The sequence below is a fragment of the Tribolium castaneum genome, chromosome 5 (assembly GCF_031307605.1).
Source record: "Tribolium castaneum strain GA2 chromosome 5, icTriCast1.1, whole genome shotgun sequence".
NCBI lineage: Eukaryota > Metazoa > Arthropoda > Insecta > Coleoptera > Tenebrionidae > Tribolium > Tribolium castaneum.
In genome coordinates, this window is record NC_087398.1 from 15485846 (window position 1) to 15510590 (window position 24745).

The 24745-nt window shown below is 29.8% G+C and overlaps 1 protein-coding gene across 18 annotated transcripts in view; it reads left to right on the top strand.

Annotated features, from left to right (window-relative positions):
* Nucleotides 1-20437, top strand: part of LOC662139 (serine protease inhibitor 3/4) — a 59079-nt gene extending 38642 nt beyond the window's left edge. For 5 of the 18 annotated variants that reach the window (XM_008201889.3, XM_008201883.3, XM_008201888.3 and 2 more), the window contains one exon: nucleotides 40-308. In XM_008201889.3, coding sequence (XP_008200111.1) covers nucleotides 40-233 — 194 coding nt within the window. In that variant the 3' untranslated portion in view covers nucleotides 234-308. The other 13 variants (XM_064356847.1, XM_064356851.1, XM_064356848.1 and 10 more) reach the window with 10 other exon arrangements.
* The last annotated feature ends 4308 nt before the right edge of the window (nucleotides 20438-24745 follow it).

Genomic DNA, 24745 nt, shown 5'->3' on the forward strand with positions numbered 1-24745 from the left:
TTTGAAATTTCCTAAATTAATTTTCATTTTATCATTTAGCTTCGATCATGATGATGCGTTGTTCACTAGTACCCATACATCCTCCACCAGTTTTTAAAGCGGATCATCCATTCATTTACATTTTGGCCGAAAAACGCAACAATAAATTGTTTGCGGGTAGAGTTACTAATCCAAATTTGTATTTTTGTACTACTGATTGTGTATTGTGTAGCTTAAAATGTTGTGTGCACTGATTTTATTTCTTCAGTATTAAGTCTAAGGTATTAATTGTATTTGAGTATTAATTACTAATAAATCATTTTTCAACTTCCAAATTTTTCATTTCAATCCTTTTCTTGCATTCTGTGATTTTATTTAAATCTGATGCTACTTGCGCTCGTTAGCTTAATTATATTCATTATTTTTTCTGCGGATTTGATTAGGGATGTTAACTCCCTCGTATCAAACCTAGATTTATTGTTCAGTATTTCTTAAATAAAAAGTCGGGCAAAGGAGCTAACAAAATTCTAATGCCTTAAAAAAAAAAAAATTACTCTACTTCGACGTGGTCGAAAAATTGCGCGTGTTTTAGATCTCAATATCCACTTATACTTTAATATAACAAGTGTTCAATAGACAATAATTGTTCTGGTCAGATCGCCTATATGTGACAATTGTCACAAAAAACGTATGTCTCGGTAACATTACAAAACAATGACAGATGACAGCTGTCAGTGTCAGGCCAACAATGTGGCCAAAGATTCACACGTTCAACTGAGCTTGCAGAGTAAATTCTTGAACGTCTGCATACAATTATCATAATTTTTAATGTGATTTTTATCAAAAACTCCTAAATGCAAAAATAAGACAACATTTAAACAGTTGACAGCAAACCATATGAACTTATCATGCAACCTACGTTCATGCTAGAAAGAGAAGACCACAGCAAACCACGACCAGAACAATTATTGAACACTTGTTACTATTTATCAAATGATGGTTGTTTTTATTTGTCTGAACTCAGGATTTTTTACATATTTATTTGTTTTTTCTGATGACTTACAATTTTTGTTCAGGTAGTATACATATGTCGTAGGATAATTGTAAAATTAGGCGTATTATAAAACGCCTAACTAGTTTTCGTCTTATTGTAAAATACCTATGGTTCTTTTACAATACGACTGAAACGAACCTGTGCATTATTTAGGCCTATTATAATGCGCAAGTCAGTACTACGGAAATTTATGCTTTGAACATTTAATTTATATTATAAATTATCGTTTTAAAATGCTGGAAGACACAGATAGCAAATAAATCTAAATTTCGGGTGCAATTTTACTATTTTTCTATTAAACTACCTAACTACAATAAAAGTTGGAATTTTATAAAATGTTTGATGGTTTGTCCCATTCTTTTACAAAACGACTGTATGTAATCAGTTATTTTCTAAGTGAACAACATTAAAAACCATTTTACATTAAGAGGAAAACTTGTTAGGCATTTTATAATACCCACCCCATAATAATCACCCATTCGTATATTTGTTGACTCACAAATCGAGAAGCACAAGAAATCGTCTGTTTTTTGGGAAAATCACAAAACCTCAGTAAAATCAAAAAACATAATGAAACTAAATGCATACCTAATAAAGATTTAAATAACTGCAACAGCACATTATCGCTTTGTACGCTTTTTGAAAGAGAGGACTTCGAATACGATATTTTTCACATTATTTTTTGTGGGCAGGAATGGTTATTATGCTTGAAACATTAAGCCTTTATGAGCCAGAAGAAATTTATTTTATCGCCGGTCACGGATTTATATTTCTTCTGCTAGACAAACAACAAGGAACAAGTCCTCTATTTATGGGAAAAATCAAGAAATTTTAAACAAATATTGGAAGTGTAACACTGAAAAAATATTAGTTTTAGGAATACTTACATTTTAAGGCGGCCCCCGAGAACTGTCAAAATCAAATTATCAAACCAAAAAAATATGTGTTTTTACCCTTTTTTACTTTTATACATATCTCAAAATCGACAACTATTTTCAACCGGAAACCACTGTGGCGTCTCCAACTGGCAAATACATTTTGAAAGCGGTAAGTTTTAAAAAATCTCATTTTCAAAGAAATTTTTCTTAAGGTTGTTTTTTCTTGCTATTGCAAGTATTGGGTTCAATTTTTGCATGCATATTTACAATGATGGATTGTTTTTTTTCCGATATGTGCAGTATCTTGCGATTGGCAAAATGTGTAGTTTTGTGGGGAATTAATTTCTAATCATTTTGTTTTTTGTTTGGTACTACTCCGTTGTCTATTTTTTGAGATATGTATAAAAGTATGAACACATAATTTTAACAGTTCTCGGGGGCCGCCTTAAATAACCTACAAAAATTTAAAAAATGTACGTTGTTAGATAATAAACAGTCTATGCAAAAAGCGTCATATTTTTAACTGTTTCAAAAATTTTTCATGTCGTCAACTCAATGTAGGGTTATTAAATTTGTACATTTGTACACAAAACTAAATTGTTTAAAACGTTTGATTGTTATTGTTATTTTACATTTAATTTTGACGTGATTTACTACAAAGTGTTCATGAACGGTTGTTCATCAAGTCATCTATGAAATTTGAACGTACCGTGCCGCTTAATTTAAATTGTAAATGCCGCCAAAGATTCGTCAAAATAATGCAAAAAGTTTCGAAGATAAAAACGAAAGAATGCACAATAACAAAAATCACGCAAATATAAAATCCAAATCAAGACAGACCCTTTACTTGAAACATCTTTGCCGAAAAATACAAAAAAAAAATATTAAAAAGTTGATTCAATGATTTGACAGACATGACAGAACATACTATAAGAGTCATTTGGATGAAGCGGCACATTGAATTTGAATTCCATTGGCGATTTGATGAACAACTATTTTTGAACATATTTTATAACGAATTAAGTAACGCCTTAACGGACGAGGCTAATTGATTTGTTTATTTTTTTTAAAACGTAATTTTTTTTTAAACGTAAAGTTCCACCCGCGATGGGTACCGATTCAGACGGTGAGGGCGACAGCTCCAAAAATAACACTCGAAACTCTAATAATTGCAAAATTTGCGAAGAGAAAGTCCGTTCTGGCAGTGGTATAAAGTGCAACAGACCCAAATGTTCGGTAGTTTTGCATTCAAAGTGCTTTGAAATGCTGGCAAAAGTAGTTTTTGTTGATCGTCAATCGTGGATGTGTAAAGAATGTGTCGGGAAGTGCAAGGACAATCCAAATACTGAATTAAAGTTACTGAAAATTCAAAATGAAGGTTTAATACGTGAAAAACAGCTTCTAGAAAAACTCCTTGCTGAAATGGAATACTCTAGTCAGCTTATGAAAGATAAAATCGAAGATTATCAAAATGTCATTGAAGGTTTAAATCGCGATACGATATCGAGTAAAAACTCGCCTTCATGTTCTTATGGCAGCGCGTTGAAAAAATCTAAATCGAACCATTCTTCAGCTGATGTGCTTATATTAAAATCGTCTGATCAAAATAAAAATAGTGCTCAAATCGAGAAAGATATTAAAAATATGTGTAACGAATCCGATTTAAAAATAAATGTAAATGGTACAAAGCATATAAAAAGTGGTTTATTAATAAATTGTGAAAACAAAGAGTCCTTGAGCAAATTAAAGGACTTAGTTTCTTCGAAAGGCAACTCATCCTACACAGCTTCAGTACCTGGTAAATTTAACCCTCGTCTAAAAATTTATAATGTTCCTGCTGAAGATGCAACTCAACCTGGGCTTGTGGAAGATATTATCTCTAGAAATGATCTTAATGCTTCCATTGAGGATATTAAAGTAGTTGCCAAAATCAAAAACAAAAAAGATTATAACATTATTATTGAAGTTACACCGTTTCTCTTTAAAAATATTATCGAAAGGGGTTCGCTATATATCGGTTGGCATAAATCTAATATAGCTGAATGTTTCAACTTAATAAAATGCTACAAATGTTGCAAATACGGTCATACCAAGAACAAATGTACTTCACAAGTAGCTATCTGTCCCAAATGTAGCGGATCCCACGAAATGAAAGATTGTGAAACAGAAAGATTATGTTGTCCAAATTGTACATTCTCAAATTCTCGGTTTAAATTGCAATTAACTACTGATCATACAGCAAATGATTTATCTTGTCATACGTATCAACACAAATTGAATCTTGTAAAGCAAAAGACTAATTATTGTTAACTAATATTAAAATTTATAATTTTATTTTTTCTTCTCTTCTTATTTTATTCTCTTTTATGGATCACAACTTTAAAATTGCTCATGTGAATGCTAGATCTTTATTTACTGGCTTTGATGCTTTTAGAGATAGTATTCTAGAGAATGATTTTGATATAATGGGTGTGTCAGAAACTTGGTTGACAAGTCAGTTGCCGTCGCAAGCGGTTGACGTACCGGGTTTCAAATTATTAAGACAGGACCGTGTCGCTAGACGGGGTGGTGGTGTAGCTGCATATATTAGAGAAAATATTTCATCTAAAATAGTTGAAAATATAAAAAGTCCTACAGAAATTGAATGTTTATTAGTAGAAATTAAAACCACATTTTGTCATTTTCTTTTGGGGGTTATCTATCGCAGCCCCTCAACTAATATTGGTGTTCTCACGGAGTTTCTAGAAGAGTTATTACCTACTTTACTTCTAAAATATGAAAAATTAATTTTCTTAGGTGACTTAAATATTGACCATACTTTCGAAAACAATGTAATAGATATTTTTGGGTCTTACGATTTTACTCAAATTATTAGTGAACCGACACGTATCTCCAAAACTAGTCAAAAAATTCTAGATGTCATTTATACCAATTTTCCAGATAAGATTATTGCTTCTGGAACTTTAAATGCAGACATATTTTCCGATCACTGCATCATACACTGTACCTTAAAAGTAAAAGTCACTTTAAACTCCTTAACTTATGTTACCTACAGAGATTACAAATATTTTTTAAAATCCTGCTTCCTCCAAGATTTACAAAATTTAAACTGGGATGATATTTTTTATATAAATGATATTGACTCCAAGTTATACCTTTTTAATTACAATGTTATAAAATTGTTTGACAAACATGCTCCTCTGGTTACTAAAAAACTTACAAAAAAATTCTCACCCTGGTTAACAGAAAATATTAAGAAACTTATGAAAAAAAGAGATGTATCTTTAACCAAATTTAAACTAACTAAACTCGATGCTGATTGGGAAGCATATCGCCAACTTCGAAATTTTTGTGTCTCTGCAATTAAAAAAGAAAAAGCAGCCTTTCTAAATAAAATTAACAATAATAATAAAATGTTATGGAAAACATTAAATAAATTTGGTTTGAGATCTCGTGAGAACACCCATATTCCTTCACATTTAAACGATGTTAACAAAATCAATGATTATTTCTTATCTGTTTTTAATTCAAATCCTCCCCATGATCAAACACTTAATTATTACCTTCAAAACACTTATAGTAAGGAATTTAAATTTTCACTTCAGCTACCTACCGTAAATGAAATCCATGATATAATTTTTGACCTTCAGTCAAACGCTACAGGTTTTGATGGAATAAATGCCAAAATGCTAAAGTTTTGCAGTCCATTTATTGATAAATATATAACTCACATTCTAAACTGTTGTTTAGAATCTGGTTACTATCCTGTTCATTGGAAAATTACTCTCGTAAAGCCGTTACCAAAAGTAAGCGAACCTCAAAATTATAGTGATCTCAGACCTATTAGTATTATTTCAACCTTATCGAAAATACTTGAAAAAGTAATTTTTAAACAACTTTATACTTTCGTCACTTCCCATAATATTCTTCCACCTTCACAATCTGGTTTTAGAAAAGGTTTTAGTACTAATACATCATTGACAAATATTTTAGACAATATAATTAGAAATACGGATAATGGCTTAAATACAGCATTGATATCACTTGACTTTTCAAAAGCTTTTGACACCATAAATCATGCATTGCTATGTGCTAAACTAAAATTTTTAGGCTTTGATGCAAGTTGTTTAAGATTTTTTTTTCATTACTTAAATGGACGTACCCAAATGGTTCAACTTAATAATTTATTATCATACCGCGGAGCAGTTACATCAGGTGTACCCCAAGGCTCTGTTTTAGGACCCTTATTGTATCTGTTATATACTTTTGACATAGCAAACTCTATTCAACATTCAACCATTCATGCATTTGCTGATGATACGCAATTAGAGTACTCTTTTAAGCGCAGCACAGTTGTTGAGGCAAATCGTTGTCTCAATTTTGATCTAGAAGGTATTCAGACTTATTCATTTACTCACAATCTGAAGCTTAATGATGAAAAGTGTTCCTTTATAGTTTTCGGACCTAAATTTGATGATAGTAATCTCGTATCGACTCTCAACATACATTGCGGAAAATCTAAATTAAAGCTTGTCAAAAGTGTAAAACTACTGGGGGTAGTCTTTGATCAAGACTTACGTTTTAAAAATCATGTCTCTCTCTTAGTGAAAAAAAGTTATGTGTGTCTAAGACAGCTTTATCAGAATTTTAATATAATAAATTTCAAATTAAGAAAAAAACTATGCGAAATGCTTGTTTTACCGATTATAAATTACTGTCTCACTGTTTTTTATCCTTGTCTTGACTCTAATTATAAATACCGCTTACAAAAAATTCAAAATAACTGCTGTAGATTCATTTTCAAATTAAAAAAATATGATCATATTTCTGTTAAAATTAAACAAATAAATTGGTTAAAACTCGACCTTCATTTTCAATATCTGATGGCTGTCTTGGTTCACTCTACTCTGTCTACGTCAACACCTCCTTATCTAAAGAAAAAACTTGTACATCGCCGATCTCTGCACAGTGCTAATTTACGTCATGTTTCTCGCTTGTCCATGCCCTGTTTCCGTACAGCCTTGTTCCAGAGGTCTTTTAGTTATAATGCTGTTGTTATTTATAACAATATAGAAAATATTTTTAAATCAAAGCCAGTAAACTTCTTTAAAAAACAAATCAAATTTAAATTTCTGTTACTTTAACGATTATTCTTCTTTTGCTAATACTGTTTTTTCTCTTTTTCACAATCTTATTTTTTGTCTATATTAAGAATGTTTCTATTACTTTTATACCTGTTAATTTACATTTTAAGAATTTTTTCTTTTTTTTGTTATTTTCTCTTTGCCTCTATTTGTATTTTTTGTTATGTAATTTAAACTTTTTTGTTATATGCGAGGTTAAGTGGAGTAGCATTAGCTAGACTTCGCCTCCTCAGTTTTTACTTAAATAAAGGCATTTATTATTATTATTATTAAAATTGCTGGAATAATTTTTAATTTACGACGGAATTAAAAACAATTTTGTACGTAATGAATGTTAAAAACATAAATGTTAACTATTAGCTGTTTCAAAGCTATAAAACGCTAACGTCGCATTTTCTCTCAAAATTAGTGGTTGTAAATTATTCATGCACTTCAAAAAAATAATAGCTAATGTAATTAAAGATCTAATCAGTAATAACTATTTTACAATTTTATCAACCTTATTTAAAAAATAATTTGGCAAAATGCAATGTTGGCGTTTACATAGTTTTGAAACAGCTAATATATAGCTATTGTTTTTACATAGATATGATTATGATGGCCCTTTGTGTCTCTTTAGATTTGTAAAATCAAAAGGAAAATTAGTCACCAATCTATTTGTCAGCAAAATTATTAAACCTGTATTGTAAATAAATATAAACTTTACTGTTAAAACAAAAATAATAAATGTAACCCTAAAATAGTTTTTTTATTCTTATGCATTTAATTATAATTAAAACTGAAGTGATTGAATTTTCTCAGGTTTCTTTTGTTAAACTGTTAAATAGTAACTTTTTTCCGGCGCTTCCACCAAATATTAAACATATTTTCGATACTTCTGAGTAACAATATTTTTCATTCTTGATAGACAAGTAAACAACCTGTTTGGTTGTAACACAAGCAAGAAGTAGGAGCAATTTTTTAAAATTACAAAATACAAAAAGTGCTTGAACTTTTTCAATTAATATTTTCACTTTACCATTTACTTTGCTATGTATACATTGTTTGCTAGTTTAATTGTGTTACGCATAACGTTTGAACACATCCAAAATTTTGCTTTTTGTGTTCATTTTAGTGCATATTATTCATATTCTTATTTCTGAAAACAGTTGTCATATTGAAAACTCGATGTCTTAGAATACCACCCAAGCCCATGACCTTCATAGCGAATCATCCGTTTATCATTTTCTGTTAGTTCTAATTTTCAATTAGAATAGAACATTTTTGTAATGTTTTGTCTCACTAAGAAATTGTACGTGAATTGTACACAATTGGAAATTTTTACGTGCGAATCATTTTTTTGGAAATTTCCGAAAAGTATGTTCATTTTATCATTTAGCTTCGATCATTATGATGCGTTGTACACTAGTACCAATACATATTCCACCAGTTTTTGAAGCGGATGACCATTCATTTACATTTTTGCCGAAAAACGCAACAATAAATGAAAAAAATTAATTGTTTAGTGTCCAAGGTATTAATTGTGTTTGTGTTTTAATTATTAATAAATCAATTTTCAATTTAAATTTTTTAAAATTTTTCAATTTCAAATCTCTTTTTGCTTCATTGTGTTTTTATTTGTTTTGGCTCAACACTTAATTGCAATCATTAACTTAATCTTATTTTCTGCAGGTTTGATTTGGGTGACTTTGTGTGCTGACTCCCTTGTAGTAAATACAGATTTTATTGTAGATTATTCTATCATAATTTTTTAACTAAAAATTCGGGCAAACAAATTAACGCTTTGTTTAGGGGCAAAGTACTAAAGCCTCAAATTGTTACATGAACTGTACTAATGAGGAAAAAATGTTTTTCTTATACTTTTCTATTAGAATTGAAATAATTTTTTGTATCAAATGAGAGTGCATTTTTTGCATAATTATGTGGCATGTTGGCCACCTATTCGTTTGTAGTTCAACAAGAATTATTTTTCGTTGCGGATCACCCATTTGTATTTTTGTTGACTCATAAAGCGAGAAGCGCAAGAAATTCTCTGTTTATTGGGAAAATCGCAAATTCTACATAAAATCCACAAATACAGTGTGCTCAAAAACTGGCGCACCAACTCAATGGTGTGTGGTAGAGAACTGGTTACATATAAAGGTAAAAATAGTGAAAAAATTCTTTGTATTAAAGTTATTGATAAATAACGGATTTTAGATAAATGATATGTGGCAACGTTGTCTAACAGTCATGATCGCAATAGAATTTGAGCAACAATAAAGATCAATTATTTTTGAAACGGTTTCCTAGGAAATAATTTCCAGTGTTGGCACATCTACACATTGTGATTTTTGGATAAAATTTAATTTTTTTTAATTAAAAAAACTGCTATAATCTGATAGTAAATTTAAAAATAATTATTCATTGTTTTGTTACGGAACGATTACCTGGTATGAAACATAAAAACATAAAAAAATAATGAAAACTAAAGAAGTTAACGCAATAAGTTTGTAGCTCCAGATTTTTTTAAATTTGACTTTAGGAATTTTTTCAACATTTTTCCCGTAAACTGCACTTGCTTCTCAATAACGTACCACTGAGTTGGTGCGCCAGTTTTCGAGCACCAGGTATATTAAAAAGCATATAATGGAACAGAACACAAATTAAAAATTTAATTAACTAAAATATAGGGTCTTATTTATAAGCAAAGCCAGTCGATATAGTAAAGTAGCGACACGAACCTTGACAGGGCAACAATAACGATTATACACTCTAGTGAGGGCGCATATACCGCATTATTTAAATAAAGTAACCAGCCTTTAAAAGGTGCGGCCACCGAGAACTGTCAAAATCAAACTGTCAAATAAAAAAAAATATGTGTTTTTACACTTTTTTACTTTTATACATATCTCAAAATCGACAACAATTTTCAACCGGAAACCACTGTGGCGCCTCCAACTGGCCAATAAATTTTGAATGCAGTAAAAAAAATCTGGTTTTTCAAAAAAAAAAATTCTAAAGGTTGTTTTTTCCTTGCTATTGCTAGTACCGGGTTTTTTGGAAGCATACTTACAATGATGTAAAACAAACAAACAACAAGGAACAAGTCCTCTCTTTATGGAAAAATCAAGAAAATTTAAAACGAATATTGGATATTAGTTTAGGGGATACTTATATTGAATAGCATTCAAAGGACATAAAAATGTACTTTGTTAACTAATAAACGGGATCTATGTAAAAAAAGTGATATTTTTAACTGTTCCTAAAAATTTTCTTGTCGTCAACATATGGTGAGAAATTATGTAAGATAACATATGGTAAGATTATTATGTAAGAATACATAATTCAGAAGCAGTAAATCTTAATCAAAAACTGGCACGAAAATAGTAATAACTAATAAGGCATTCGGCATTTCTGTGTTTATTATGTAAAAAAGTACCCATTAGTGGAAACTACTATGTTTATAGGAAAATCTCGTACGTGAATAATAATATTATTATTTTAGATCAATCATTTTTTCAACAATTTTTTCAATACTTAATTCTTCATTGTTAACCGATAATGTGTTTCATTTATTAAAGAACACTAATATTAAATATTTTCTGTCGAATCATTTCAAGTTACTTATTACTGGGTAAACTGTCTTAATCGGGGCTTAACTAGTTAATTATATTAAAACGGTTTTTTGCATGAATGTTAAAAATAATACTTTTTTAGCCCTAATTTGGTTTGGTCGAAGTGGTCATAGCTTATTGACTTTCGAAGCAGACCATTCGTTTATATTTCAAATAGTACACAATCGCCAAGGATTCAAGTCTGTTTTGTTTCAAGGAAGTGTTAAAAAGCCTTAATTTTTATATAAAAATGGAATCTTATTTGTGATTTGCATAAAACAATAAATCACCTTGTAAATAATGTTTGTCTATATTTTATTTCTTGCATGCGTTTTCTTTACAGAAAAATAAGTGTGTAGTTCTCACACTGTTATTTTTTTGCTAGGAATTATGATGATAAAGTGCGCAATGATAGAACTAAGGAATTTCAAGCCGACTCTCTATTTATTTTCATATTGGTGGAAAAATCTGAGAATACTATTTTCTCCGGTCAAATTGCTAGCTTGAAATAAATATTTTCTCTTATTGATAGAAATGCATCATTATGTGCGAGTGGGACACTCCTCACGAGCTTTATAATGGCAGTTTGATCACGTGTGATATACGACGTTTTATCTTACAGGTGCATTGTAAAAAAAATCCAAGAAATTCAAGTAAATGTCCGCCTATAACATTAGCATAGTTCTATGTATCAGTTTTCGTAATGACCTGTGATTGCTATAGTTATGCAATAAACAGTCTAAAAACAATGGTTTTCTCCAATTTTACCCAGATTTACTCACTTGTAAATAGAACTGACAGCTTTATCTCTACCGAAAACAACGGTATAATGTACTTAAAAAAACTGCACCTGCAAGATTAATAATGTTGTAGCTTATTCCATAGATACAAGTAGAAGTAGTACACCTTTATGCTACAAGTGGTTACTATCGTACATTATTTCATTTGGTTATGGTCTGTTTTTTATAAACAATTGTCAGTGTCAAAATCGGGTCTAAACGTAGAGGTTGTTCCATATCTGGTGGCGAACTGACAGTGACATAAAAGACTCTTAAAATGCACCCACTTGGTTAAAATAATGAAATACATAAGCGTGTCATTTTAACATTAGTAAATTTTGAGGACGAAAATATATAGAAATATTACTATTATTGTTAATTATTTGTTCATTATACTTTATCTTATGTATTTTATTATATGTTTTTTAAAAACTAGCAGTGTCTTTGAATGACTTTTTATTACGACGCCAATGGGCGATTTTTGTTTTCAATAGTAAACATATGTTTAATGCCAAAATACAGTCATTTTTGACAGTGTCAGTTCGCCACCAGATTTGGAATAAGCTCTAGTTTGTACAGCTTTAAAATGAAAAATTGAGAAATTAGATCTAAATTTGAGGTGAGTAATACACCTAGTTCAAAAATTTCTTCAGTTAACTTTCCAACGAAAGTTTTTTCTGATTTTGACACACTATATTACTGTATCTATTTAATTATAATAAACTATCGATAAAATCTTAAGTAAAGAGCATTTTATTAAATTTTATGTGGTTTTATTTCATGATTTAATTTATTATGTACTTAGAAATTATAACTAAAGTGAAATAATAGTTCTTCTTTCCCGGCGCCTCCACCAAAAGCTAAAGATTTTTTAAGGTTATACATCGTGTCTCTAAATTGGCGAATTCCGAGATCAGAGCGTTGTAGAGAATCACCTTACTAGTCCAAATGTAGAAACAACATAAAGATTGGGGGCGTCATCACAAAGATACATTGGTTTAAAAGTGCACTTTGAAATGAGTTTTCTTCAAATGCAGGCAAAAAATTTCAGTGTTTATTGTTATATATGGTGTAGATGAATTTCAAAAACAATAATGTAAAACAATTTCTCGAAACATTAGCTAGAGTAAAGTAATCTTAAATTTTGAAACTTTTTCTTAAAAATCATACGGAAATTACCATAATTTAAGATTTTTTTACTCCAAAATAAAGCTAATTAAAAAATTGTTTTACATTATTATTTTTCACAATCATCTACACCATAAATCGCAATAAACATTGAAACTTTTAGCTTGCATTTGAAGAAAACGCAATTCAAGAGTGATCTTCAAACCAGTGTACCTAATTTTTTTATATTTAGACTACATTTGGTATTTTTTTTGCAGGTTTAATTTGGGCTGTAGACTCCCTAGAGTCAAACCTAAATTTATTTTTCATTGTAGATTATCACATGATTTTTTTAATGAAGAGTCTCTTTTTGCTTCATTGCGTTTTTATTTGCTTTTGCTTTATTTAATTAATAATTGCATTCGGTTTTTTTCTGCATTTTTTTTTTTTGAGTTTTTATGTGCTGACTCCCTAGTGCTAAATCTAAATTTTATTGCTTTATAATACAGACTGATCCAGAAATACTGAGTCTGTTGGCAACACATTTGAAAGTATTTGTGCTCATAATTTGTAACATTGCAACCGAATTCAATTTTTCTTGACAATTATTTGACGTACAACCCCACAAGATTGGTAAACTGTTGTTAACTGGAGGAGTACTCCATTGGTATCCTTAAAAATTTAAGTTCAGTGTTGCCAACAGACTCAGTATTTCTGGATCAGTCTGTATTATTAAATGAAAAATTAGACAAAGGAACTAACACTTTGTTTATGGGTCATATTCTAAAGTCCCAAATTCATGAACTGTTCGAATGAAAACAAAACTGTTTAACTTACGCTTTTATAGTGAGTTTAGTAAGGTTGTTTTTATTTGTCTTGACTCAACATTTTTTACAATTTTTGTGCAGGTATGGTTATGACGGTCACCTATTCCCTTGTAATTCGTCCAGAATTGTTTTTCATTGCGGACCACCCATACATATTTTTGTTGACTCACAAATCCGGTAGCACAAGAAATCTTTTGTTTGCTGGGAAAACTACAAAACCTCAATAAAATCCAAAACAAAATGGGACTAAAACCAAAATAAAGATTTTATTAACTCCAAAATAGGGTCTTATTTATAACCTGCTATAACACATCATTGCTTTCAAGCTTTTTAACAGAGAAGGCTTCAAATACGATATGTTTTTTACATTACTTTTTATGTGCAGGGATGGATATTATGCTTGATAATTTGAGCAACTTCGAGCCCGAAATTTATTTTGTTGCCAAACACGGATTTATATTTCTTCTTCTAAACAAACAACAAGGAACAAGTCCTCTTTTCATGGCAAAAATGAAGAAATTTTAAAACAAATACAGGTCATGTAACACAAAAAATATTATTTTAGGAATACTTACATATTGAATTACCTACAAAAAACTACAGAAATGGGAAAAAAATGGGTGTCGTTAGGAAAGTCGCTATCTTACAAAGGTGTACAAATTGATATAAATCTATGTATAAATATTTTTAAATGTTATTAAATCGTATTTTTTTAACTAAGCAAGTAAATACGCAGAAATTACTAATAATAAATAAATCCCATATACTTATTTATAAATACACATCTTTAAGAATGACTTTATTGTCGAAACAGTCTATGTAAAAAGCGTCATAGTTTTTAAACTGTTTCTACAAATTTTTTTCACGATTGAGCTCTATTTGATTGTTTATCAGGGGCGTTGGTAAGTAAATTTGGCGTCGGTAAGTAATTTTGTCTACGCCTTGGACGTAGCAACCGGTAAACATAACCTGTTGCCTTGACAATTGTTTTGACATTTTTAAATAATAATCTTGTCTTCAATCGGTAAAATCTCCTTACCGTTCTTGATACTTAATGTACTATAATGGCGTCAGCAGATGGTCAGAAATGTACGTTTTTTATACAAGAATATTTCAGAAGCCGTAAATGCTAACCACAAACAGCCTTTTGCGAGATCAATCTTTTTTGATTTTTTGTTTACTTTTTTGAATTATAGACATACAAAAACGCCCCTAATTTATGTAAGTCTTCGTTAACCGATCATTTCATTATCTTCCATTACATTGTCATTTATAAAAGAACGCTAATATTAAATACAGGGTGCTCAAAAACTGGCGCACCAACTCAGTGGTACGTTATTGAAAAGCAAATGCAGATTACGGGAAAAATGTTGAAAAAATTCCTAAAGTCATATTTTAAAAAATCTGGAGCTACAAACTTATTGTGTTAACTTCTTTAGTTTTCATTATTTTTTTATATTTTTATGTTTCATACCAGATAATCGTTCCGTAACAAAATCAGATTTTAGTAGTTTTTTTAATTTAAAAAAAAATAAAATTCATCTAAAAAATCACAATGTGTAGATGTGCCAACACTGGGAATTATTTCCTAGGAAACCGTTTCAAAAATAATTTATTTTTATTGTTGTTAAAATTCTATTGCGATCACGACTGTTAGGCAACGTTGCCACATATCATTTATTTAAAATTCGCTATTTATCAATAACTTTAATACAAAGAATTTTTTTACTATTTTTACCTTTATATGTAACTAGTTTTCTACCACACACCATTGAGTTGGTGCGCCAGTTTTTGAGCACGCTGTATTTAATATAAAAAATTACGTTTCTGTTGTTTTCTTTTGCAAATTTTGCTAATCGGGAACAAATTCCAAATGTTCAAAGTTAGGTTTTCAGAACTTTAAGCACCCTTAACTCAATTTTTTCAAATAAAATGCCACGAGTTTTGTTTTAAATCGTAGAGAATTTAATTCTGCATCGATTTGTATTAGCATTCTCTATACTTATGTTTCATATATAGTTTTTAAGTTACAATAACTTTTTTATTACCTGTAACTAATTACATATTAATTCAATTGAAAAGTAATCGATTACTTTGTAATTAATTACATTAACAGATTATTTTACAAAATCATCCCTTTAGGAGGCTAATTGGAGAATTTAAGTTTGAATTCCAGAAAATCCATCAAATTTGCTTATACCATAAAATTGTTAATGGGATCTTTGCTGAAAAATAAAGAAACACGTATTTAGGTTTTTTAAAAATTTTACCCATTTGTTCGAAAATGTAATTTTAGAGATATTGGAAGTCGATTTTGACGTATGGCTTAATACTTGATTCAAATATTTTATTCGAAAATGTCAAGAAGTTTTTATAAAATTATCATTTCGAATTTGGTATCGCAAAAAGTTTCACTGAAATGTTAAAAAAGTGAATGCAGAAGACGAGTGCAGAGTAAGGTAAAGAATATCCTTGTTTATTGAAAAAAAATCTCAAAACATTTTTAGTTTTGAGATAATTTATGTGGGATCTCGTGTCAGATTAGGTAATCAAATTGAAATCAAATTATTTTATTCTGTGCTATACAAAACGGAAAATAAATAAAAGGGAGAAACAGAATTTAGAAGAAACGAAATAACTATTGAAAGAAAAAAAATAATTTTAAATAAATAATACAAAATTAAAAAATCCATGTTTTATTTTCACGGAATAATGTTTCCAAAATGAAGAGTACACAGTGTTAAATTTTTATTTATACAAATTTTGGTTCCTGACGAATTTTAAGTTGTGTTCATTGCCACTTAGGATTGCCAAAGATTACCTTGATTTTTTTTCTAAGACCAGTCTTATCCCCTTTCTTCGTTTCCTATACCTCAAAAACAAAAGGTCGAATTGTTTGCGTGATTCTAAGATTTTAGTTTTATCCACTTATCACATTTTTAATGCAATTTCTTGTTAATTTGGTGAAACATCATAAAAATTCACGATCTGTCACTGTCACTGTTAGTTTATGGAGAGTTTTTTACCACTGTTATTTAACAGAGAATGTTACTGTAGCAATGTTACTAACAGAGGGTAACAGAGTTTACGGAATACAAATTTAAATAACAGCAGTAGTTTTTACAGTAATAGAGCAATAACATAGTAACAGAAGTTAGAGAATGGCACCATTAGACGGAACACCCCTGTATATCGCCTTGTAAACACATCTATGCTTTCTTGCACGCATTCTCCTCATAAAATAAAAAAAATATAAATGTGTAATCTCTATTCTGTATAGTACGAGTATTATTTAATTTAATAAAGCCATAACCAGCACTTTACTAGCTTTTTTACTAACTTTGCTTTATTCATCCAATTCTGTAGCTGTATTGTTCTCAATTTAAGCAAAATTGAATCTAATCAACAAATTTTAAAACTTTTTTATTTTGTTATTTAGCTATGATCTATATGTTGCGTTGTGGAATGGTCTCAAGGCACCCGCCACCAACAGTTAAAATGGATTATCCATTTATTTACATGTTAACTCAAACAAGTCACAATAATTTATTGTTTATGGGCAGAGTTTCGAACCTAATTTTATGATTGCTTGTTATTGTATTTGCTGCTTGCTGTGAAATATTTTTTGTTAAAAACATAAATATTAACTGTAGTTCTTGTTTTTGCATAGGTATGATTATCATGGCCTGCAGTCTTTCCCTCGTGGTTCGCCCAGAATTATTTTTCGTGGCGGATCATCCTTTTGTAATTTTTTTAAATGAGAAATCGAACGGAAAAATAATCACCAGTCTGTTTGTCAGCAAAATCATTAAACCTACTGCTTTGTAAATTGATATAATTTTTATTTTTAATTTAAATCATGTTTTTCTTTTTAACCATTTAATTGGGTATAATTAAAACTGAAATGATTTTGAAATAAAAAATATGCATCTGATTAAGTATTTTCAACAAATTAATAAGTAAGTAGAAGCAATTCCCTTTAAATGACAAAATTTGTTAGGCAGGTTCGGAGTAATGAAACAAATTATTAATAAAATGCACGTTTTCTCAATTTAATAAGTTTTGTGGTCTTTGGAAATCATCAATTAATTGCCATTTTTTTAGTTTTTAACAATAAATTGTTGCGAGTAGGGTTAATAATCCAACTGTATTTTAAACCTTATATTTTTGTATTAATTGAATGAGTATTGTATAGAATGAGATGTTTTCTAAGTTGATTAAGTTGAAGTTATTTAAAAAATAACTGTATTTAAGTATTATTTTACCTAATAAATAATTTTGAACTTTACATTTTTCTTATTGATTTCTTAGGATAAAGGTTCTAAATAACAAATTAGAATGTAAAAAATAACACTATGTTAATGAAATAGTATTTAAGACAAATTACCATAACACAAATAAATTGTGACAAGTATAACAATGTATTTTTTGAAATAAAAAGGTAAATAAAATATTTGAGTAGCGATGACTATTATTATTTTTTATTGTATCTTTTTTATAACTGTTACCTATTTTATCTATGCCTCTTTGGATGTTAACATTGTCAAAACATTTGATATACAAACTTTATAAAATTAACCTTAACTTTATTAGGTTCAATATGTTAAAAAACATGTCCAGTTTCAACAGAGTTTTTAACAAGGCCTGAGTGTCGTATATTAGCATTGGATAAATGATATTTATGTTGTTTTATTCTATTTTTAAAATGTTGCCAGGTTTCACCTATATAACAATTTTTACAATCATTACAATCAATTTTGTATACAACATTGGACATTAAATTTATTTCATTTTTGCCTTTAACTTTGCTAAATAACAAATCATATATAGTATTATAGTGGCGGTCAGCTCGGTTTGCGTGTGCGTCATCAATTTCATTTTTTCATTACCAACACAAAGCTATAAAAAATTATCAAAAACAATGTAAATTTAAACAGCTAAGGGCTATCTAAGGGTGGTATTCTTGAATATTAATTTACATGTGCACTTCGACAAAACCGTCAAATGTCACGAATTTGTCAAACTGACATTGACAGTAAATTGTAGACGTCGTCGCATGGTTGTCGAAAGTGTTATCGGTGTTAATCGCAAGTATTTTCTGTTCGTTTATTGTGTTTTGTGATTTGCGTTTCGTTAGGTTTTTGATTCTGCGTTTATTAGTTCTTGTTTTGTGAATCTGTATTTTTTGTAACAACTCATAATTCAAACACTTCGTAACCTCAAAAAATATTTGATAGTTTGTCACCGCTATGCCCCTGCTATGTAAACGTAGTGACAGAAATGTCAAATGACGCACACGCAAATGGAGCTGAGCGCTACCATACTAGGTTTTCAAGCTGGTGTAATGTAATGTTTTTTGTAAATGAATCAATTTTAGATTTAGGATTGGCATCAAAAGAAAAACTGACAGATATTTTTATTTTATTATTTAAGATTGGCATAATAACAGTAAAAAAGAAATAAACATTTAATTAATAATAACATTCACCTCTCAGTCTTTCTTCCACCACTCAAGTCTTTGTGTTAGGTATGTTTATTAATATATTATACAATGCGTTTTTAAATGATTCGCATCTAGTCGTCAATGAATTTCTCATGTAAAATCAGAAATGCCGCTTTATAGAGCTAATGACAGGCATTTAGACATCGAATATTACCATTCTCCAATTTGGAAATAAGCTTCGATAATAAAGGGTTTTCTTGCACAGTGTAACAGTTTAGTTGCATTTTAACGAAATTTTTACGAGAAATTAATTGAATTTCTCTACCGACAGATTTGACATTTATTGACAAAGGATTCGATTGAGCAGAGCGGCACAATTTTTTTACATTTATACCAATTTCAAAGTTAACTAGATAAGAATCATTTAAAAGCTATTGTATTTGTTATAGTGGCGGTCAGCTCGATTTGCGTGTGCGTCATCAATTTCATTTTTTCATTACCAACACAAAGCTGTAAAAAAATTATCAAAAACAATGCAAATTTAAACAGCTAAGGGCTATCTAAGGGTGGTATCCTTGAACATTAATTTACATGTGCACTTCGACAACACCGTTAAGTGTCACAAATTTGTCAAACTGACATTGACAGTAAATTATAGACGTCGTCGCATGGTTGTCGAAAGTGTTATCGGTGTTAATCGCAAGTATTTTCTGTTCGTTTATTGTGTTTTGTGATTTGCGTTTCGTTAGGTTTTTGATTCTGCGTTTATTAGTTCTTGTTTTGTGAATCTGTATTTTTTGTAACAACTCATAATTTAAACACTTCGTAACCTCAAAAAATATTTGATAGTTTGTCACCGCTATGCCCCTGCTATGTAAACGTAGTGACAGAAATGTCAGATGACGCACACGCAAACGGAGCTGAGCGCTACCATATCTACATTATTGTTCTAGACGAGTTTAATCTGAAAATAAGGGAAATTATACCCTTGCAACATCATGTCAAATAGAGGCTCTTTCTATTTAGAACTTTTTTCATATTTAGATTTTTCATTCCAACTTTGTTGCTTTATTGTTTGTTTGCTTATGACTTAACAGTTTCAATCATTAACATAGTTAGTTACATTCGGATTTTTTTCTGCAGGTTTGATTTGGGCTGTTGATTCTTTACCAGTACATCAAGATTTATGTTTCAATGTCGATCATTCCTTCATAATTTTATTAAGCGAAAACTTGAACAAAAGAACTAGTACTTTGTTCATGGGTAAAATTTTAAAGCCTCAAATTCCATTTTGAAGTTTTATATATAAATAAAAAATTACTAACGCTTTTGTATGAGTATTAAAATAAATGCTTATATCAAATGGGAGTTGTTTTTATTTGTCTTAAATTGGCATTTTTATATGTATTTACACTTATTTTTAGCGGCAGCGGTTTCGTTAACTCGCACAGGCAAAATGGAATTCTACTTTTACGCCGATCATCCATTCATCTATGTTCTTAAAACGGCATCAAATCTTCTTTTTTATGGCAGAATGACTAAAATATAAAAACAGAGGTAAGTATTTGTGCCAAATTAATTGAAGCCTAGATTTTATTGCAATAATAAAAGCAGCTATTTACATTTATAATTGACTTATTCTTTCCCCTTCCTTTTCTTCTTGTTTAAATTGCAATAGGAACATAAAGCGAAGAATTACAAGTACCTGACTGGCTTTCTAACCATTACTCTTACGAAATTCCATTAACAGAAACGAAAAATAAAAGAAATTTTAAGGGGTGAGTTTGTAACAATCACAAACTTTTCGAAGGGAGAGGAATTATTTTTTTGTGTTGGAATTTGTTTGTAAAAAATTACTTGTTTTATCAGTTCTATCTGTTGTTACTGTTGTTATGGTTACTAAATAAATTTCTCTTTTCAATCACCTGTGTTTAATTAAAATCGAACCTCCCCATTCCCACTGTATAAAAGCTAGTCGGAAAGGTACTTTTATGTAGTGTAAACCTGGATAACAGCGGCAAACAGTTCTGTTTCAACTTTAGGAAAAAGTTGGTGGGGCTATTAAATAAATAAAGCATTACAACCTAATTTTATTTCTTCAAATGAAGTGTTCTTATTTTTTTTTTCAGAGGCAATCCAAAAAGTTTGTTTGATCGAAGCACGAGCAAACACGCTGCTTATTTACTCCCACAATTTATAACTTTATTAAGTGTCTAAAAAGTTAATATCTATATATCGTCCCAAGAAACCGGATGATAGTGACGTGTTAAAAACCACGTTGAATGACTGTTTGTGTGGGTTTTTCGAAAACTTTACATTTGAAAGTGTCTATGGTGATACCCTATTATATTAAAAATATATTAAATTAAATTGAATTTAAAATATTAAAATATTTTTTTTATTTTGGTCGAATGTCGTAAAACGTTGTTGTCTTTCTCACTCTTCGAGAAAGTAGCTAGGAGCAAGTAAGATAAACGATTGGCCGCCCTCGGCTCGAGCCAGGGATCTTTCTCATACTTAGGTCATTTAAAAGAGACTTTCGCAAGCCCAACCACGTCACTCACCTAAAATATATCAGTGATTCTCAACATGTTCAAATAATGCAACAAACACAGGCAAAAGTAAATTTTATTTACAAAATTTTTTCCAAATCTATTTACAGTTTAATTTATATTTCAATCTCACTTTCGCTAGCTGCATCTTCAAATTCGCCGAAGTCACTATCATCATCTGAATTCACGTTAATTAAAATTTCTTTTTGAACCTGGTCAAGACATATTTGTTTTTCTATGTTTTCCTCTGTTAGTTTGTCGCAATGGTTGACTGTGTTGCTCCAGACTTCTGGTGTAACTTGATTTAAAGCACTTTGCCACATTTGTAAAATAGATTCATCAATTCATCATTCATCGTAAAAAAATTACCACTTTCATCTCAACGATATTAAATATTACTAATTAATATTAATTAATATAATAAATATATATTAAATAATTAATTAATAATATTTAATAATACAATACAATAATTTGTATTGTATTATTAAATATCCCTAGCCCCTTGTTGCAAAATAAAAAACACCGCAGTACGGGAAAGTCCGTCTGGAAATAGCTATCTAAACGCTATGAGTACAAAAATGTTTTACTTAACGCCTAAACATGTCCCCAAGTTTTCTTTTTCAGCTAATAAAAACTTAACAACATTTTTTATTAATTCACGACACTGTTTATCATACATTTTTTCGAAGTAACTGACATTTACTATCTATTAACAGATGTTGAAACAACTGACTTTGTGAGAGTGGGATAAGGGTAAAATGACCCTTAAACCCTTAAAACCAACTTTCTAAAGTGAAAAGTCTTATCTGCAATCAATCACTTGTGTCTAAGAAACTAATCTTATTTTTATCTTTCGTGGTATTAATACCATTATAATGTGTTAGGAAGTTGCTGTAGCAGTAAGAAGTTACAGATGGAACATAACATAATCTTTTTAGAGAATAAGAGAGAATTCTGTTCACAAATTGTTTACATCTAAAAGTCTTTGGGATTTAAAAACCACTTTTAAATTGAAATTCATAATTTACAAGTATATGTTTGCTGATAATAGTAAACATTTTGTTTATACAGTTGACCAGGCAAATAAAAAAAAGACATATTAATTTATTTAACAACAATAAACATAACAAATAACAAAGTGGCATCCCATAGTTTGGGAACGACTGGTAGATCCTCCCATTTTCCGTACGCTTGACGGTTTGTATTTTGTTTCACTCATTTGCATAGTAACAACAAAGACAAAAGTAGTAGCAGATAAGAAAGTATTATTTGAGACCTTTATACGACATTCGGCCAAAATTAAAAAAATTAAACTATAACACCATCTGACGAAATTGCCAGCTGTAAGTCCATCATTACGTCTCAAACTGCTCTTATAAGTGGTTTGAAAACTGAAATAATTTCTTTAAAACGCAAGTTAGTCAAATCTGGTGGTGTTTCGCAAGGGACCTCTAATAGTGGAGTAAAATCGCCCTCCTATCTTGCTTATTTCTCACAACATTTTTTTAAGGTATAACCACATGGGACCTTTACAGTCTTATAGAGCATCAAAGTTGTAGTGTCTGAAATGGGCACTACAACTTTTTATAATAGTACCGAATTTTGTTATTGTTGATTTTTTATGTTAAAATTTTAAAGATTTTAGAAAATCGTGTTTTTTGAATTATACATTATTTTCGTAAATTAACTATTAAAGTTAGAATTTTGAGATTCGGTTTATTCACGCAGAAAATCCGAGCGCATACAACAGCAGTAGCAGATTTGCAAAAAAGAGAATTGTTTTTGAGAAAAGTGACTCTAAAGTCGATAGTTACAAAATTGTGCGGTGAAAATTTCACCATGCAGGTAGCTACATGAATTATTAAGCAGTTTACAGCAACACCACTCACCAAGAACAGGACACGCCAGGTGCACCATAATGGACACTTGGACTTACTAAAAAATTAAAAGAGAATAATATTGATACTATTTCCAATTTTGTTAAAAATTTTCGCTTATAAATAATAAACGACTACCGTAGATCTACACTATCTAATCTTAAATTAAAGCTTCTATTGCAATAATGTGCATTATAAAGTGCATTTGCTAACAAGAAAGCCTGAAGAAATTGTTGTTTTTTCATTTTTTAATTAAGTATACAGGATGTCTCAAAACTGACGCCCATGCTTTTAGAGTTTGCTTCAAAAGACTAAAACAAATCGAAAGTTAAGAGTAGAAAATTGTCCGCTTGTCCTTCGTTATCGAGTTATTGATAAGAAACTAAAATTTAAAATTTAAACATTAAATTATATTAAAAGCGAATTTATCAAATTTGTTGTCACAAAATACGCTACAATGCGATTTGTAAACTTTTCCGCATATGCCCTAGCCTCTGTAGCGGCATTGCCATCATGCACACCTCTAACTTATAACCGAGCTTTTAACAATCGATAAAATGTCGAAAATTAGACAGCATAAAGCTTATTATTTACATTTTTATCAATAACTCGAAAACTAAAGACGATTGGAAATTTTTTTACTCTTAACTTTCGATTTATATTAACCTCCTGAGTCAAATTCCTAACGCACGGGCGTCAATTTGGAGACACCCTGTATATGTTTAGTAATTATTATAAAAATACAATAAGCATGTATTAAGGAACAATTTTACAATCATTGTGATACCTTCCCACCATTATTATTAACAACATTAATAAAAAAAAGAAAAGCATCAGCAAATGATATACAGCGTGCTCAAAAACTGGCGCACCAACTCAATGGTGTGTGGTAGATAATTGGTTACATATAAAGGTAAAAATAGTAAAAAAATTCTTTGTATTAAAGTTATTGATAAATAACGGAGTTTAGATAAATGATATGTGGCAACGTTGTCTAACAGTCATGATCGCAATAGAATTTGACCAACAATAAAAATAATCATTTTTGAAACGGTTTCCTAGGAAATAATTCCCAGTGTTGGCACATCTTCACATTGTGATTTTTTGGATAAATTTTAATTTTTTTAAATTAAAAAAACTGTTAAAGTCTGAAAGTAAATTTAAAAATAATTATTCATCGTTTTGTTACGGAACGATTACCTAGTATGAAACATAATAACATAAAAAAATAATGAAAACTAAAGAAGTTAACACAATAAGTTTGTAGCTCCAGATTTTTTAAAATATGACTTTAGGAATTTTTTCAACATTTATCCCGTAATCTGCACTTGCTTCTCAATAACGTACCACTGAGTTGGTGCGCCAGTTTTTGAGCACCCTGTATAAAACACTAAAATTTAAAAAAGTTTTGGTGCAATATACAGGGAGAGTCTACAAAATGTATCTTTAAAACTAAAACTCAGCGTTTTGTATTAAATACTCTATTTTCCCACATGCCTGAACTTT